The sequence below is a fragment of the Panthera onca genome, chromosome B1, assembly GCF_046562875.1.
Source record: "Panthera onca isolate mPanOnc1 chromosome B1, mPanOnc1 haplotype 2, whole genome shotgun sequence".
NCBI classification, from domain to species: Eukaryota; Metazoa; Chordata; class Mammalia; order Carnivora; family Felidae; genus Panthera; species Panthera onca.
The window spans coordinates 62,129,280-62,146,033 of record NC_138342.1 but is presented as its reverse complement, the minus strand read 5'-3'; the positions used below and the strand labels follow the sequence as shown (position 1 = coordinate 62,146,033).

Here is a 16,754-nt window from a genome sequence, read left to right as displayed (position 1 = left end):
CATTTCCTAGCCCACTCCCCCCATTTCTCTTCAGTATTTAGAAAGCCTCTTCATACCATTTTTTCCTTTTAGCTGCCTGGTATTCCCTTGAATGCATACATCATATTTACCCACCAGACCCTTTCTGTAGATACTTTTTGATTTCTAGTCTCTTGCTATTACAAATAATGCTTCAGTGAATAACCATGCCCATACACTGATTTCTATCTATGCAGACTTATTGCAGCAAAAATTCCCAGAAGTAGAATTGTTGGCTCAAAATAGGCACTTGTGATTTTGATAGTTAAAGCTAAATTGCCCCTTTCACCCTTTAAAGAAGAAACAAATTCAGTATGAACAATTAAGTGTCACTGTACAAGTAATTGGGGGGGGGGGGTGGAGAAGGATATTATATCTTTAGTATAGTGGAACAGATGATCTGTACTTGAACAACAATGCCTTTTTTAGGCATTTCCTGTTTACAGGAAAATGATAGGCCCCAAATACTGATGACAAAAATATACAGCAAGTGAAAACCATGACTGAGTCAAGCTACACTGAGCTGTACTCATAACACTGTTTTATTCCATAGATCCCCATGGAACTCTCTCTGGAATAAAAATTACCCCACATTGAGATAGGTTTTCTATATGTTCGCAGGAGGCAGAAAAGCTCCTAAAATTTTTAAAGGGTTGAAAAAGCCCATTATCTTCCAAGATACAAAAGAAAAGACAAGAAAAGAGAAAAGAAAAGGAAAGAAAAAAGGTGGTAATTGTCTCATAACACTATTGGCAAAGACATTGTTTTGAGAAATCCTTTACCCCCCCCTTTACAGCATCGCTAACCTCTAGTTTCTAGGACTACAGGACTCTTCAAGACTGTATTTCAGACTTTTGAGATTCACAGAAAAATCCAAGCAAAGTTTCCTAAGGCTTTTATAATTGCCTCACCAACATCTGTGTCTTAAACAAGTGGTTCGGTGGGTAGAAAGGTATGCATTAGGTAATATAACCCCATAGCAACACACAGTCCTTTCTGGAAAGAGAAGTTCTTTTTAAATGTCACATCCTGATAATACACCCTGGGGACGTTTGGCTTTGAGGAGTGAATCATAAGTAAGAGTGAAGTGTGCTAACAGATAGACATCAGACTCTAACACCTAAAATTTGCATAAAAGATGAAAAACCTTTTCAAGTAAGATGCTTTACCCCACTTCTCACACCTGTCCCAATGTCCTTTCACTAGTGGTTTATCTCCTCCCCACTCTCTATTCTGACATATTTTTTTTTAAGATTTAAATTTTATTAATGTCCAAACAAAGCTATTATCCTACAGGAGAGGGACCACCAATGGGGTGGGCGTCTTTCACTTAGTCACCAACGGATGATGGCGTTGAAATGTCTTTTTCTCAATATCCCTCTCTTTCTATCCTCCTCCTCTCAACTCTGAGGAAGCAGAAAAGTCAACTCTCCTTCCCACACTTCAACATTTGCATCCAAGCCATGGCAGAAGTTGACACAGACATTCTAACATCTCTGATCTCTAACAGCATTCATCTTGTCTTTCATGGACTTTCAAAATCCAATGACAATAAATAGCATAGCATAAATAGAGAAGCATAAGTTCTAATTATTGATAATTTCTTCTTCTCAAATCTCAATTTGCAATCGGATATTTTATTTGTTGGAGGAAGAAGGAGAGATTGGCTTTTAGCAATTTCTTTAGATATCAGATATTATGATTTTAGGATTTTCTTCTCTACTTCCGTGTGCCATAGAATGTGTTGCTAGAGCTCATGTAGGAGAAATCACTTCTGTGCTGGTTTGTTTTTATCTTCTACACACAGATGGAATAAACGTACCCTCATGGATCTCAGGGTAAGATAGTTGCAGAGAACTGGAAATATCGTTGTGTGTCCCTGAATTACTGCTCCCCTTAACAGAGAAGTTGCTTAGAGGTCTGCCAGAGGACTCCCATTGGATAAGTTAGAAGCAGTTCAGCAGGGCACAATAAAGGTGTGGCTCTTCCCCTCCACCCAGTGGTCTTTGGGGTGGGAGGGGAAGGGTATCTACCACAGCAGCTGGAAACACTCCTCCTTAATATATAAATCCACACAAGACTGTCCTTGGAGAGTTAAAAGGAGGTCAAATACCAACCAAGATATTTCAAAATTAAGCTAATTAATTTTCATACAATGCCAAAGTATACATTGCTTTTCATTTGCCAAAACAGGTGGAGGAAGGGTTTTTGTGTGTGTGAGGCAAAAGCCTTACCTTTCGGAAGGGACTTTTTTCCAAACACCACTCCATTAAACAAAAACAAATAGATGGCCCCCAAACCTCCAACACTAAAGACACTGGCTCTTTTGGGATAAGTCTGATGCATCCCATTGTTTTTCTCTTCTTTATTTCACCTGCTTGTCATTTAGAGAAAGAGGCCACAAATAAGCAATTAAAGGCAACAAGAAAACAAAGGAAAGGACAGAAAGCATTCATTTTTAGAGAAAAACCTCCAACAGTGGTCAAAAGAATCTACATTTAAAAATCATACCAGAAAGGGATCGCTCACTAAAAGAAAACTTTTAAAGATCATTGATTGAAACCTGATTGAAAAGATGACAGAGAAGCTAAAAACTTTAAGAATACTTGCTCCAGCCCCTCCATTCCTACCTACCTGTATCTTCATAATAAATTTTACACCAGGCGTTTAACCACCACCAGCCACCCCTACCACCACTCACACATAACCTGACACCGGTGGGGGAGAAAATAATACAGCTCAGAAGAATGCTTCCCTCTTATTCACTTTCAAATGAAAGAATGCCAAATAAAACTTGAAAAACCAGCCCTGTGATCCTTCTCTGTGTTGGATAAAATAAGCAGTTCATATTTTCAGTTTTATCTTTTACATGGTCTGATGATCAGAGGAATCTCCATAGTAATCAATACTCCAATCACCTTGAGATCTAGAACATGACCATGACTGCTGCACCCACCTGTTCTTTCCCATGCCATATGTTCTCTTAAGTGACAGTATTCCCTAGAAGCAAGCACTCGCATTAAGCGGACCTCTGAGCAAAAACTTTGAATCAAGATTATATAAGAATAAAAGCAGATTCAAATGAGTGGGAATGGGGAAAAGATAATCAAGCATTTATACCTTCAGCTGTGATGGGGTTACATAATGTACAGCCGGCAATCTCAGTAACCACTTCTTTTCATGTAACTTTAAAGTTGAATGAGAAGACCCACCTTTCCTCTAACATTGAGAACACAGTCACAGGTTCCTTCTCTTCCAACAAATGTTGGCAATGAGAACAGAGAAGAACTTGGCTGCTAGGACACAGACAGCCATTCCTTGTGAGAAATGGAAACAGTCATCTAGGAATTCCCCAGGGAAATGGGGAAGCAAAGCCATGAAGTACACAACACAAAGCAATTGCTAATTTGAAGGAGATGAAAAGCCACTCCAAATACGCACGTGCATCGTAAGACATATGGTGACTGTGGGGCGCCTGGGGGGCTCAGTCAGTTAAGCGTCCGACTCTAGGTTTGGGCTCAAGTCGTGATCTCACAGTTCCTGAGTTTGAGCCCCGCATCAGGCTCTCTGATGTCAGTGCAGAGCCTGCTTCGGATCCTCTGTCTCCCTCTCTCTCGGCCCCTCCCTTGTTCGCTCTCTCTCTCTCTCTCTCTCAAAAATAAGTAACATTAAAAAAAAAGAAACTTAAAAAAAGGAAATATGATGACTGCATACACAGGAGAGAATAATTAAACATTCCTATGCAGAAATACTAATAGTACTGAATTACATGAATGCGCATATAATGAGAAACTTAAGCATGCGGTTGCTTTTTTTTTTTTTTAATAAACAGGTATAACACAACATCAAAAAGACACCTGTGAAAGGCTTGTCAGTTGCGAACCCTGCAATGAAAGTGCAAACTCTCACTCTCACATAGTAGTGGACTTACCTTGTGGCAAACAGAAGCATCCTAGATAACAGCCCTCTGGCCAACTGCATGTCATATTCAGGGCTGGGATAAAAAGCCATCTCTCCCAACTACTGCCCTCTCTGCTCCTGTCAGGGTTGCAAAGGCTTCCCAACAGTCCACTGCACCTCCTGTCACACCGCCCGAACCACCCGGAACTCGCTAAGCGTGCAACTAGCTGGGTGGGACTCACATTCCCAGTCACCTCTGCAAAACGGCCAATTAAAATTCAATTCCTGCCAAATAAGAGGGAAGAAGAGAAGGTGACCCTTGGTAACTTTTCCGGCAAGAGCCAGCATCTTAGACAATAGCGTGCAGCTTAGAAATGCTAGAATTCCATTTTGTGGGCAGGAGGAGGAGGGAAGCAAGGAAAACCATCTGCTGATAAAATGCATCAAACTGGAATCAGGAAGTTCCCTTGAATGATCTCTGCCAAACCCTCAGCCTCCTCCACATGCAAAAATGCCACTGTCTGCAAAAGTGTGTGTTAATTGCTTTAAGCTTCCCAGTTTGGGAGGCTACTGAGGCAGGGGTCCAAATCAACATCCCCTGAGACCTGCTAGGCACACTGTCCGGAGAACACGAAGTCAGCAGCCCCGGGACAAAACTCACTGCCAAGGGACGTACAAAGTCCCAGCTGAACTAACCGTGTTGCTCCGCTGAGAATTAGGAGTGAAACCCTGAGCTTGTGTTATCTATTTGTCTTGATTTATTTTACAGAGCACAGACCACCATGTGGTAAATGCTTAGTAAGTAAATGAGGCAGTTATTATAATGATGGTACGACTGGTGGGGGCGGGGGGAGAGGTTTGTGGAGGAAAGCACTGGCTCAGGAAATACTGAATTTCAAGCTAGAACATTTTGTCTCCTTTACCAACTCACTGAACTAGCCTGGCCGAAGGCTTGACAGGTTTTATGGAGATGTTTCTGTTAAGATAAATGAGATCACAGGATTCCTACTGACAGAGTTAGCTAAGAGAGCATTCAGGGGTCTCACGGAAGGGAAGGATGGGATCGGATCTGTGAGAATGTTAAGCCCTGGACCAGAAAGAGTTTCTCTCTCTAAATCTGGTTGCTTGGCTGGTCGCTGTCTACATCTGGGGGAGGATGGAGTTTCCTGCTCTTACTCTTTTGTTTTTCTTATGCATAAATGAGAAAATCCTTCCTATTTGCTCCATGAAAAAGGAACTATCTATAACTCTGACCCAGTGCACTTGGAATTGGCTCATGAAGTAGCCCCAGCACTTTCCAATTCCAAGAGTTGCGACTTATCACAAAGTAGACTTGCTCAATGGCCACTACTAACCTACCAACTCGACACTTGGAAGACTCCTAAGAAGCTGATAAGCACATCGTTTCTGCCCTAAGTGGAAGACCAGGACATCAGCACCTCACCCCTTTCCATATTTCAAGACAGGATTTAGACCAGAGCCAGCCTGAAAGAGAAACAATGACCAAAGCTGGAATAATGTAAGCAATGAAAATAATGTGAGAGCAAAAGTGCATTGGATTACAACACAGAGAAGAAAATAAACATGAAGGAGTCCTTACTGATACAGTTAAAATAAGTAGGGAAAGAGACAGCTCTTCCTTACAGAAGAATTCCAACTAATAAATACAGAAGGAATGAAGAAAATATGGAATCAGTTTAGAACATTATAGTAATAACTGTTGCAGGGACTATATCCACCAATGGAGAAAGTCTGAGGACAAATAGGGATATTCACATAGTCTCAAAGTTATCTCTTCCAAGATATTACAAAGAGATGAATAGCTGTACGGTAGAGAAACCTGGCAGACTTTACCTCAACCCAGTCATCAAGGTTGACATCACCAGGAGTAAAACATATGGACATAACGTAATCCCTGATAGGACATGCAACCAGGACGCATCACTTCTGTGGTATTCTTGCCAAAAATGTATAGCTTCAATCTAATCATGAGACAATATCAAACAAACCCAAAAAGAAGGCATTCTACAAAATAACTGGCCCATACTCTTTCAGTGTGTCAAGGTTGGAAAAGACAAGGAAAAACTAAGGAAATATCAGATTAGAGGAAACTAAGGAAACATGCCAAATACAATACAGAATCCTGGAACAAAAAAGGGATGTTCATAGGGGAAAAAATGATAAAAACTGAATAAAGTCTTCTGTATATAGCCTGTAGTTAACAGCATTTTATCAATAGCAATTTCTTAGTTTTGATATTTGGATTATGATGATAAAAGATGTAAACATTAGGGAGAGCTAGGTGATGGGTGTACTGAAAATCTCTGTACTATTTTTGCAACTTTTTTATGACTCTAAAATTATTTTGAAATAAAAAGTAAAACCCAAAATGGGCAGGATTTAGGATCAGAGTATAATTGGATAAGAACCACTCCCACTTCCAAGTTCAGTCCTACATCAGTAACACTTGGGATACAGAGATCTCTTCCTCTAGGAAAGAGGAAGCCAGCTATTGCAGGGGCTTACAATAAATATAGTTGTGGAGTCAAGATACACATGTGAAATTCCTAGAGTATACGGAGTTAAAGGGATATGCGTGGGAGCAACGTATCCTTTTTAAAAAGGAAGTTGCTTACCCATCCACTCCCTTCCTGTCCCCCTTCAGACAGACAGACCACTGATGGCCAGCTTTGACCATGCTGATGAAGGCAACCCCCAAAATTTTTTTAATGTTTATTTATTATTGAGACAGAGAGACACAGAGCGTGAGCAGGGAAGAGGTAGAGAGAGGGGAGACACAGAATCTGAAGTAGGCTCCAGGCTCTGAGCTGTCAGCACAGAGCCCAACATGGGGCTTGAACCCACAGACCGTGAGATCATGACCTGAGCCGAAGTCGGTCACCTAACCAACTGAGCCACCCAGGTGCCCCAACCCCGGCTCATTTTAAAGACTGTCTCTTCATGGATAGGACACCATCCAGGTATACAATTAGGTTCATTTGTTTCATCCAACTGTTAAAGATCGATTTATAAAATCTTTTCATTGTTTCAAGCTCAAACTCAGGTCTGTGTGATTCCAGTGCTCAAGTACGGCTTCAGTCAATCTATGCTCTTCCTGCCTTCATCAGCCTAATGGTCCCACGCTTATTCCCAAGGGCCCCACTGGCAGCAGCATGGAAGTCACACTCTTTAATCTGTCTTCTCCCTTCTCCCATCCTCATCTGCTATCGATCTGCTTCCTAAATTCATCTCGAATCATGTCTCCTCTCTTGTCCCATCACCGCTTGTGTGGTTCAATCCTGATCATTTTCTTCCCAGGCTATCGCAGTAACTTCTTAACTACAACCTCTGGCCTTGAGCACACTGGTGCTGATGCCACACCAACCTACACAGCCCAGTGGAGTCTTCCCAAGTAGAAGGCTCTGGTTCTCTACATTGACAATCCAAGGAGGCTAAAGGACATAGTTCTCGGGGCTCTGCCTCTTCCGGCTGGCCCCAGAACAGCCTTTGCCAGTTGGCTCCCTTGTAGCCAGCACCTTCTGCAAATCTGACCTGTCCTCTACCACTAACCGAATTCCCACAGCTGTGGGAGCACACAGGAGCACAGAGGATGCACAGGTGAGTAGCTGCAAATGTTTTTTAGGCTAACTTTACAATCTCAGGACACTCCTCAGTTAACAGAGGACAAGAGTTTTATATGATCATCAGTTCAAAGATGAATTAATCTTGCTGTACAATTTAACACATTTGTCATTTCCAAAGTGTAAGACCTTGGTTGGTATATTGCTGTGAGTGTTTTTCATTGTGGTTTCAAAAACAGTTACGGATGTGTTTTTTAAAAAGATATCTGAATCAGGGGTGCCTGGGTGGCTTAGCTGGTAAAGCTTCTGACTTCAGCTCAGGTCATGATCTTGCGGTTCATGAGTTCGAGCCTCGAGTCGGGCTCTGTGCTGACAGCTCAGAGCCTGGAGCCTGCTTCACATTCTGTGTCTCCCTCTCTCTCTGCCCCTCCCCTGCTCACACTCTCAGTCTCTCTCTCTCAAAAATAAACAAACATACAAAAAAAAAAAAAAAAAGAGAGAGAGAGAGATCTGACTCAAATGATTTGAGGGAGCCCCAGACTACCTCCCGGGAACTTTAGGGTTCTTCAGAACCTATTTTGAAAACCATCATTATTGTACTCTGAGCTGCTATCAGACCTCCTTGTTCAGCCCCTCCTACCTACCTACCAAGTATCTTGACCAGCCTTGCCCCCAGTCCCTTTTCTTCCAGCAGCCGAGTTCCTTTTCTGAACTGCTCCGCACAGACTCTGTGTCTCTTACCTGTGCTTCGGCCGAAGCTTAACTCCTCCTGACCATGCTGCTTTCCTGTGCTGGGGGTCCGAGGTGAGGGGCTCTGGGCTGAGGGAGTCAGAGGTACCGGTACCTGCAGGGCCTGGGTCTGCACACGCATCTCTGGCAAAACAAAAGAATGGGAAAACGGGAAAATATGATGGCGTTCATGGGAAGGGCGCACTAATGAATCAACAAGAAAAATGCATGAAAATTAACTGAGCGGTTAAAGCAGAACTGCAGGCTGAGTGCAGAGTTCTCAGCCTGCACCCACTGAAGTGCTCTGCTCCAAAGAAGGCAGGCCCATGCCTGAGGGGCTTCATCCTTTCCCATCTATGTTTCTGTGCAGCACTAAAGTATACTTCCCAGTTTAAAATACCAGGTTTTCCAACCAAGGGGGAAGAGACACTACAATGAAGGTGAACTCCCCCTAAAATTCAGCCTCCATCAGTAAATAAGTGAGAAACTGGACTCACTAAAGCAAATGGCCAGGCAACGTCCCTGAAACCCAGTCCCCACTGCCTCCCTTCTTTTTTTTAATGTTTATTTTGAGAGAGAGTGCATTCATGCGAACAGGAGGAGGAGGAGGAGGAGGAGGAGGAGGAGGAAGAGAGAGAGAGAGAGAGAGACAGACAGACAGAGAGAGTCCCAAGCAGGCTCCGTGCCATCAGAGCAGAGCCCAAAATGGGGCTTGATCTCATAAACTGTGACCAGAGCGGAAATCAAGAGTCGGACGTTTACCCGACTGAGCCACCCAGGCACCCCAGACCACTGCCTCCCTTCTCAATTCATTATAAGGAGAGTGACCCCCAAGGGGAGCAGGTCTCCTCTGTTCAGTGAGTGGCAGCTCAGAAGAGCATGCCAACTCTTAAGCCTTAGCTGTTTCAGATTGTCTAGATTCCACTGTGCTGGAGGCAAGCCTTTTATGTGTCCATTTAAGTCCACCCTCACACCCCCCAGGTCCCTAACACCATTCTCTTTTCCTCCCCAGTCCCAGGCAGAGAAAATTTTAAGCCCTGCGTGACCAATATGTGGCACACATTCTGCCACAAGAACAGGTGTATTTCTTCCCCGTAGGAGACTCTCAGCTTCTGAATTTCCAAATGCCTGACTCGAAGGCATCCTCTTGATCAGACAGTCGCCTGCCTCAGGCTCTGAAGCAGTTTTGTCATTATTCTGCTCTGCTGGGTACCAGTGATGTGTTTTCAGTGTGGGTCTTTAAGGATCATTCTGAGACTAGGAGAGCCTACCGGTGGCCCCCACACACGTCCTGTGAGCAGGAATCGGAGAAGAGGCAAATGCATGCAGCTTCTCCTCTGTGTGAGCCTTGGCTGAGAAGAGGCGGGATTATCAAACGGCTGTCAATTTCTTTTATTTCAGGACACAGAGGGAGATGACCAAGGAGTTTCCATTTTTAAGATATGCTTCCTTAGCTAAATACCCTTACCCCTTTCTGTACATTACTTTTCTCATCAAATTTAGGATTCCTGGAGTTGAATATGGTCAATATAAGTCTAGGCTTGAAGTCTGAAGGCTCAGTTGAGGTTCTGTCACTTATGAATTGAAAGGCATTGGGCAAATGCCCTCTGAACCTAGGCCCCACATCTGTAATATAAATATTAAGAGGCAGGGCACAGCATGACTAGGGGGCTGGTTCCGTAGGCAGCCTCTCTGATTTGGAGTCCTGACTCTTCCTACTGACTAGCTCTGTGACTCTGACCCCTCTGTGTCCCGGCTGTCTCATCTCTGAAAGGGGCATAAAAGAACACTGTTTTTCATAGAGCTGTTGAGAAGCTGAAGCTAATTCAGATGACGCACTTAGGATAGAGCCTGGCACATGCTCAGTACTCAGAAAATTAGCCAATATTATCATGCCCATCTTGCAAAATTGCTGCTAAGTCTTCTAGATGATGTCTGTTACCTGTCTAGCACACTGCCTACAGGTGGTATTTGCCTAATTATTTTCACAATCATTTTACTGCAGTACCTCCATGTTAGAGCTCCTTTCAGCCAACATGTTCTACGAAACAGACACCACTAAAAAGACCGAATCTATGCTGGGAATAACCACAGAAAGAGCTCTGGCCAGAGAGTTAATATGTCAAGGCCTTTTGCAGAATTCATCCTGTGGTCCCCAATTAGAATTACTCCTACAACCTTCAGAGGCACCAACACCACCTGGCTTAAACTGGGGGCAGAAAACAGACTCAAGGGTATCTCACCATCAGATGTGTGAATGTAAAGATTACATGTATGTCACGAGCACACCCAGGACCACTCACCGGTATAATCCATTCTGACAGCAAGCTTTCCTTTCTAGTCTCCTCTAGATGCCTATGTGTCTGCTAGTGGAGAGCAAAGGCCAAGCCTGAGCTTTCATAAAACCTCTGTGGCGTTTAATACCTTCCTCATTTGGGGCTTGAACCATAATTGCTGGCTCTGTACCACAGCGAAGCCCTTTTCTCTTTCCTCGCCCGCTCCCCCTTCCTGGGAGGTGCCAGGTGATGGAAGGTCCAGGAGGGCACTGTCACAGGGAAGGGATGGCAGGAAGGGCAGGCAAATGAAAAAGAGATGAAAGCACAAGGAACAGGAGATGATCTCATCCTTTCAAGGACTTTCGATACAGGATTCCTCACAACCCTAGGAAAGCAGAGACCGGCACCCCAGATTGCTCTCCAGGCCACTGGCTGTCTGGTCACCTGCCACCTCCAGGAGACCGACTGAGGTTAGCAACTGGGTGTGAGGGTTCATGGAACTCATGTAGCTTGTTGCTGACTGCAGTCCCCCCACTCCCCCCCTTGCTAAACCACAGCACGGCCTCCCTGCTAATCTACGCCTCCCCCCACCCTGGATGGGCTGGCTCCAGAGGCCAGATGGAGGTCCTGGCACTGAGTGGGCTTTCTGGATGTATCATACAAACTAGAAAAGAGGCTAGAGAGAGTGCAGGAAGAATCGCCAGCACTTAGAACACAGCTTTTCTGCCTTAAACTCTTTCTAGAATCATCTGGATGACAAACATTTAAAACATTTATATGTTCTAATGAAAAAAAAAATCCATGATGAATCTAGACCTAAATTAGTCCTGGAATGAGTGTTGGGAAGCCTATTACTCCAAAGACCTCCCCGTTGGACTCCTCACTTCGCCTTTTAATCCCCTCGCCAGTTATCTTATCTGCACCTTGAACTTGGCCTGTCTCTGCAATGCACATTTTCCCATCCGCTTCCGGCCTCTCAGCAGAGTGGAACTGGCAAAGCCTACAATGTGCTCTGATCACGTGCCCCACTGGTGCTACTGTGATTCCACACACCTGGGACAGATTATTCCAAGTCTTTCCTATAGGAGATGTGTGCTTTCCCATATATCAGGAGTCATTCTCACAACTTCTCTATAAAGGCAAAACCTAATTGTTTGAGCCCCATCTTCCAGATGAATACGCCGAGACAGACAGGTTGTATATCTTGGCTCAAACCATACATGGAATCACACTCACGCGAGACAAAAATCACCATCAGTTACTCTTCTTCCTTTCAGTGTAAAAGCTTCAAACTTGTTTAGTTTATATCACAAATTCTGTAGGCCTTGGAAGTACACCCAGATTTGGTCAGAATGGGTGGAGATGGTGATGGTGGGGACTTTAATTAAACATGTTGCCAAATGAGCTTATTTTTTAGTTAAAAGATACTCAAAGGTAGACACCCACAGATATACTGCAGAAGCCTTAGACTCAATGAAACAAGTTCAAGTGAAAAAATACAGAGGTAAACCATATGCCTCTCCAGCCTTAGGGAGCTACTTCCAGATCCCAAAAGGCACCACATTCTCCTGGCTTATCCATACTTGCCCTTCAGGTTTCAGTTTGGACATCATCTCCTCCGAGTGGAAGTTGGCATGAGGTGCTGCGCCCTGTGCTAGCTATAGGTGTGCATTTCAAAGTGCAATGCACACTGTCTTCTGACCACCTGTTTGCTGGTCTGTCTTCCTCCACATGCTTAGAAAGGCAAGCAGACCAGCTTGCTGCCTGGCACACTGAGTCGCTTGATAATCATTTGTTAAATGAACGAAATATTGCCAAATGTTCAACAGATCTGTAACGTGTCTTCCTTCCCATCTCCTTTTTGTTCACTTAACTGGCTGGCAAAGCTAATGAGGGTTGCGGGGGCGGGGGGAACTGTTTGTATATTGTTTCTTGCTCTTCCCCAGTCTCGAGATCAAGGTTTAGGAGGAGCTAAAAACAAAATTGTGAACCACAATCCTCCTGTCATCTTTCTTCCCCAGGCAGTTAAGAAACAAGAAATCCAGGCCAACTGCCTCCATTTCTACTCCCTGTGATGATTACACTCATATTTTGTCCACCCTCTCCCCCACCACCCTCAATATTCCTAACTCATGAATATACACTGGCTACTTTACTATTTGATATTTTAGTAGAGCCATTCACTGCTTTCTGAACTGAGTGTCAGCCAACATCAGAAGTTCCAGATCATTCTGTTCCCTGTGGCTCTCCCGAACAGCATGAAAATTGGGGGGAGGCCTGGAGAAGCTGGAGTAAGAGCTGTGAGGAACTGAGCCAGACATTTTAAATGGTCTTTCCAGATCCCTTTAGATTCCTGCTTTCTACTGAGTTTAAATACTTTTATTTTGTCTTGGGGCAGAGTGGCAAAGAATCATCTCTCCTTGGCAGGGACTGTTACAACATTAGAGAAATGCAGCAGTTCCTCCCTTTTTGTGGGGTTTCATCCAACAGGAAAGAGCTTCCTCACTGGCTGCTTCCACTCCTGTCCCCCTTCAATCCAGCGTCTACCAGCAGCCAGTGACACTTTTAAAAAATGTACATGACTCAGGGCACCTGAGTGGCTTGGTCAGTTGAGCATCCGTCTCTTGATTTTAGCTCAGGTCATGGGATCGAGCTCCTCGTTGAGCTCTTTGAGGAGCCTGGGGACTGCTTGAGATCCTCTCCCTCTCTCTCTCTCTCCCCTGTTCACACTCTAAAATTTCTTTTTATGCTTCCGATTCTGTGTCTCCCTCTCTCTCTGCCCCTCCCCCGTTCATGCTCTGTCTCTCTCGGTCTCAAAAATAAACGTTAAAAAAAAAAAATTAAAAAAAAAAAAAAAAGGGCGCCTGGGTGGCTCAGTCGGTTAAGCATCCGACTTCAGCTCAGGTCACGATCTCGCGGTCCATGAGTTTGAGCCCCGCATCGGGCTCTGGGCTGATGGCTCACAGCCTGGAGCCTGCTTCCGATTCTGTGTCTCCCTCTCTCTCTGCCCCTCCCCCGTTCATGCTCTGTCTCTCTCTGTCTCAAAAATAAATAAACGTTAAATAAAAAAAAATTAAAAAAATAAAATTTCTTTTTAAAAATTTAAAAATAAAAAATAAATTAAAAAAATGCAAATGGCTCATGTCACTTTCTAATAAAACCCTGTGTATCTACCCCCTGCACTTCAGAGAGAATTCAAGTTCCTTAAGTTGGCTGTTGAGGCCCAAGTGACCTGGCTTCCAGTCCTCCCTTACACATCACCCTCCTACTTCGCCCTGACCTCACAGGCCAGCCTTAAGCTCCCATCCCACCAACCTCTTCACCTTCACACATGCTGTTCCCACTGCCCGGAACAGTCTTCGTCCCAATTTCTTCACTTGGCTGGCTCCTCCTTAGCCTTCTGGTCCCGGGTCGAACATCACCCCATCTACTGCCAAAGTCTCTTTCCTGGCACCTGGTCTTTTCTTTCACCGCACTACTGGCCGCATGTGATTATTCACTGGCACATGGTCTATTTCCTCTACTAAATGGCAAGCTCAGTGAGGTCTGGGCCCCTGGCCGGTCTGTCTCCAATTTTGTTTTTTTAAACCACTACACACCTAGGGCCTAGCACATTGAGTGGTTCACAGTAGGCACATAATACAGATTTGTTGAATGGATCACAGGAGACTGTAAAAGGACTAGTTGGGATGCATCCAGAATGGAGCTCTCTGCCTGTCAACTCTTAAAGGTATTAAGTTCTTTACTGCACATGTTTTGGGGAAGGTGGTTCTCTCTTCTTTCAGTTGCTTTCTCTACAAGACTGTCAGCCAATTTCTTTGAGAAAGCATAGTTTGGCCCTATTGGTCCATCTCATTAGCAGCAGGGTTTGTGGGGTGGGGAGGACCGGTATTGAGGGACCTTGGCCGAGCCTTCCAAACAAACAGTTGGCACGGCCTGGTGCAGTTTCGCTGCCTGATGTTTTGAAGCAGCCAGAATGCTTTCTCAGATTAAGCAGACAGAAGTGCATTTATATAGGCCTGAGCCTGTCCTCAGAGCCCACTGGAGAAATTCCTGTGGATTTATGCTGGATGCCACTGTGTGCTCATTTTCACAATTTGCCTTATTAAAAGTCGTGTTCTTGGTTTCCTGTGTGTTCGTTTGCTTTGTTTTGTCCTGTTCCATGTCCATCATGCGTGAAGCTGGCCTAATTATCAGGTCTCTCTCGGTAGCAGGTTTGAGGGTCATTACTAAAGGCTTCCCACACATTTCTCCTCCATCTCCTGGAGGGGGTAAAAAGCCTGGACTCTTGGTTTCTCCAGTGTCTGGAAGAAGAGTGGAAAAATTGATGCCATTGGGAACAGATTTCTATTCTTAGCCTAATATAGCTGTTCTCCATTCTTGGATGATTGAGCCATTTATCAAAGTTTTCAGACATCCTCAGTGAACTGTCCTTTCTTTAAAAGCCCCCTGTTCCTTTTGGTTCCTATGTATTTAGACTTAGCCTTCTGGGTCAGGGTCCCTCCATTACTCTCTTTTTTAAATTTTATTTTTTGCTTTTAAAATCACTATTTACCCACCTAGGAAGCTCACTCTGTATTCTCTCAGGCCTAAACCCTATCTGGTGCTCTCCATCATAGCGATGTCACTGATTTGTACTTAAAAACCTCTTCTTTCTGGGGCACCTGCTGTGGCTCAGTTGGTTAAGTGCCTGACTTTGGCTCAGGTCATGATCTCACAGTTTGTGAGTTCGAGACCGCATCGGGCTCTCTGTCACCACAAGCCTGCTTCAGATCCTCTGTCCCCCCCTCTCTCTCTGCCCCTCCCCTGCTCGTTCTCTACCTCTCTCTCAAAATAAATAAATAAACTTAAAAAAAAAAAAAGCTTAAAAAAAACAAAAAACCTCTTCTTTCTGCTCATGCACCCTCATTTGGCAGCTTGCTCACTCCACGAAGGCCACGCATAACCCTTCAGTCAGGCGTTGTCGTGATCGGTAGGCCTCAGACCTGTGTCCGTCTGTACCTCCTGCTCTTGCTGCTGCTTTTTCTCACTTCATATCCCTTGAAACCTCCCAATGGATCCACGTGTACAATTTGTACCACCGGCATTCAACGTATTTCTGATGATGTTTGAAACCATAGTAAGCTTAACCATATCTAGATCTTAGGTAATGACTTCTATGTTGACCTTGCACAAGGACTAGAAAAGGGTGGGTAGGGGAAAAAGCCAGATGACTGGCCAGATCTTTTCACCTACCTAATAAATATTTAATCACTTCAGATTTACCTTTGACTGTAATCCCTCCACCCACTGAAGCCTATGCGCAGGCAGCCCAGAGCAAGTGCGTAAGAAAACCAAGGGCACTCATGCAAGGCCCTATAGTTAAATTGATGATATCTTTACCACTGGAGGAGTACAGTCCTCCCCTCAAATACTCAGAGCCTGACCTTAAATCAACTTTGATAAGTGGCAGGCTGTGTAATATGGATTAATGTGGATTCTGGAGCCAGCTGTTCACATTATTATTTGGGCTCTATTACCTAATAGGTGTTCGACCTTTGGCAGATCACTTATAACCTCTTATGCCTCAATTTCCTCCGCTACGAAATAGGATAATAATACCACCTACACCAAAGGGTAGTTGTGAGGCTTAAACAAGTTGATATGCCTAAAGCACTTAGAACAGAGCCTGGCAATAAATGTTAACTTAGAATAGAAACTTACATTTATTGGGCACATGGTATGTATCCGATACTGGACTTTAAAAACAGCTATTCAGTGAATTTTCTTATCATGTGAAACAGTGATGATCCTCATTACAGATAAAGAAAGCAAAATGAAATAAAACAAGTAGAAACGGGAATGGCTGAAGGCCACACCCTTTCCTCCATGTCACCCCTCGTTAAATGCCCCTGAGATCACTGGCTTTGAAAACTGTTTTCCTTTTTTTTTTTGTAATTTTTTTTTTTTTTAAATATTTACTTTTGACAGGGAGAGAGAGACACACACACACAACGAGAACAGGGGAGGGGCAGAGAGAGAGAGATAGAGAGAGAGAGAGAGAGAGAAACACAGAATCAGAAGCAGGCTCCAGGCTCTGAGCTGTCAGCACAGAGCCCGAAGCGGGGCTCGAACCCACAAACCATGAGATCATGACCTGAGCCGAAGTCGGACACTCAACCGACTGAGCCACCCAGGCGCCCCTGAATACTCTTTTCTTAAGCATTGCCACATGTTAAGCCATGCATGCCTGGCATTTCTTCCACATCAC

General features: G+C 44.2%; 1 protein-coding gene across 7 annotated transcripts in view; it reads right to left on the bottom strand.

Moving 5' to 3' along the window:
* SHROOM3 (shroom family member 3) overlaps window positions 1-16,754 on the bottom strand; it is a 320,630-nt gene that overhangs the window by 55,914 nt on the left and 247,962 nt on the right. For 6 of the 7 annotated variants that reach the window (XM_078446004.2, XM_078446003.2, XM_078446005.2 and 3 more), the window contains one exon: window positions 8,241-8,372. In XM_078446004.2, the coding sequence (XP_078302130.2) occupies window positions 8,241-8,372 (132 nt within the window). Of the gene's footprint in view, window positions 1-3,949; window positions 4,045-8,240; window positions 8,373-16,754 lie in introns of those variants that run through there. The other variant, XM_078446007.2, reaches the window with a different exon arrangement.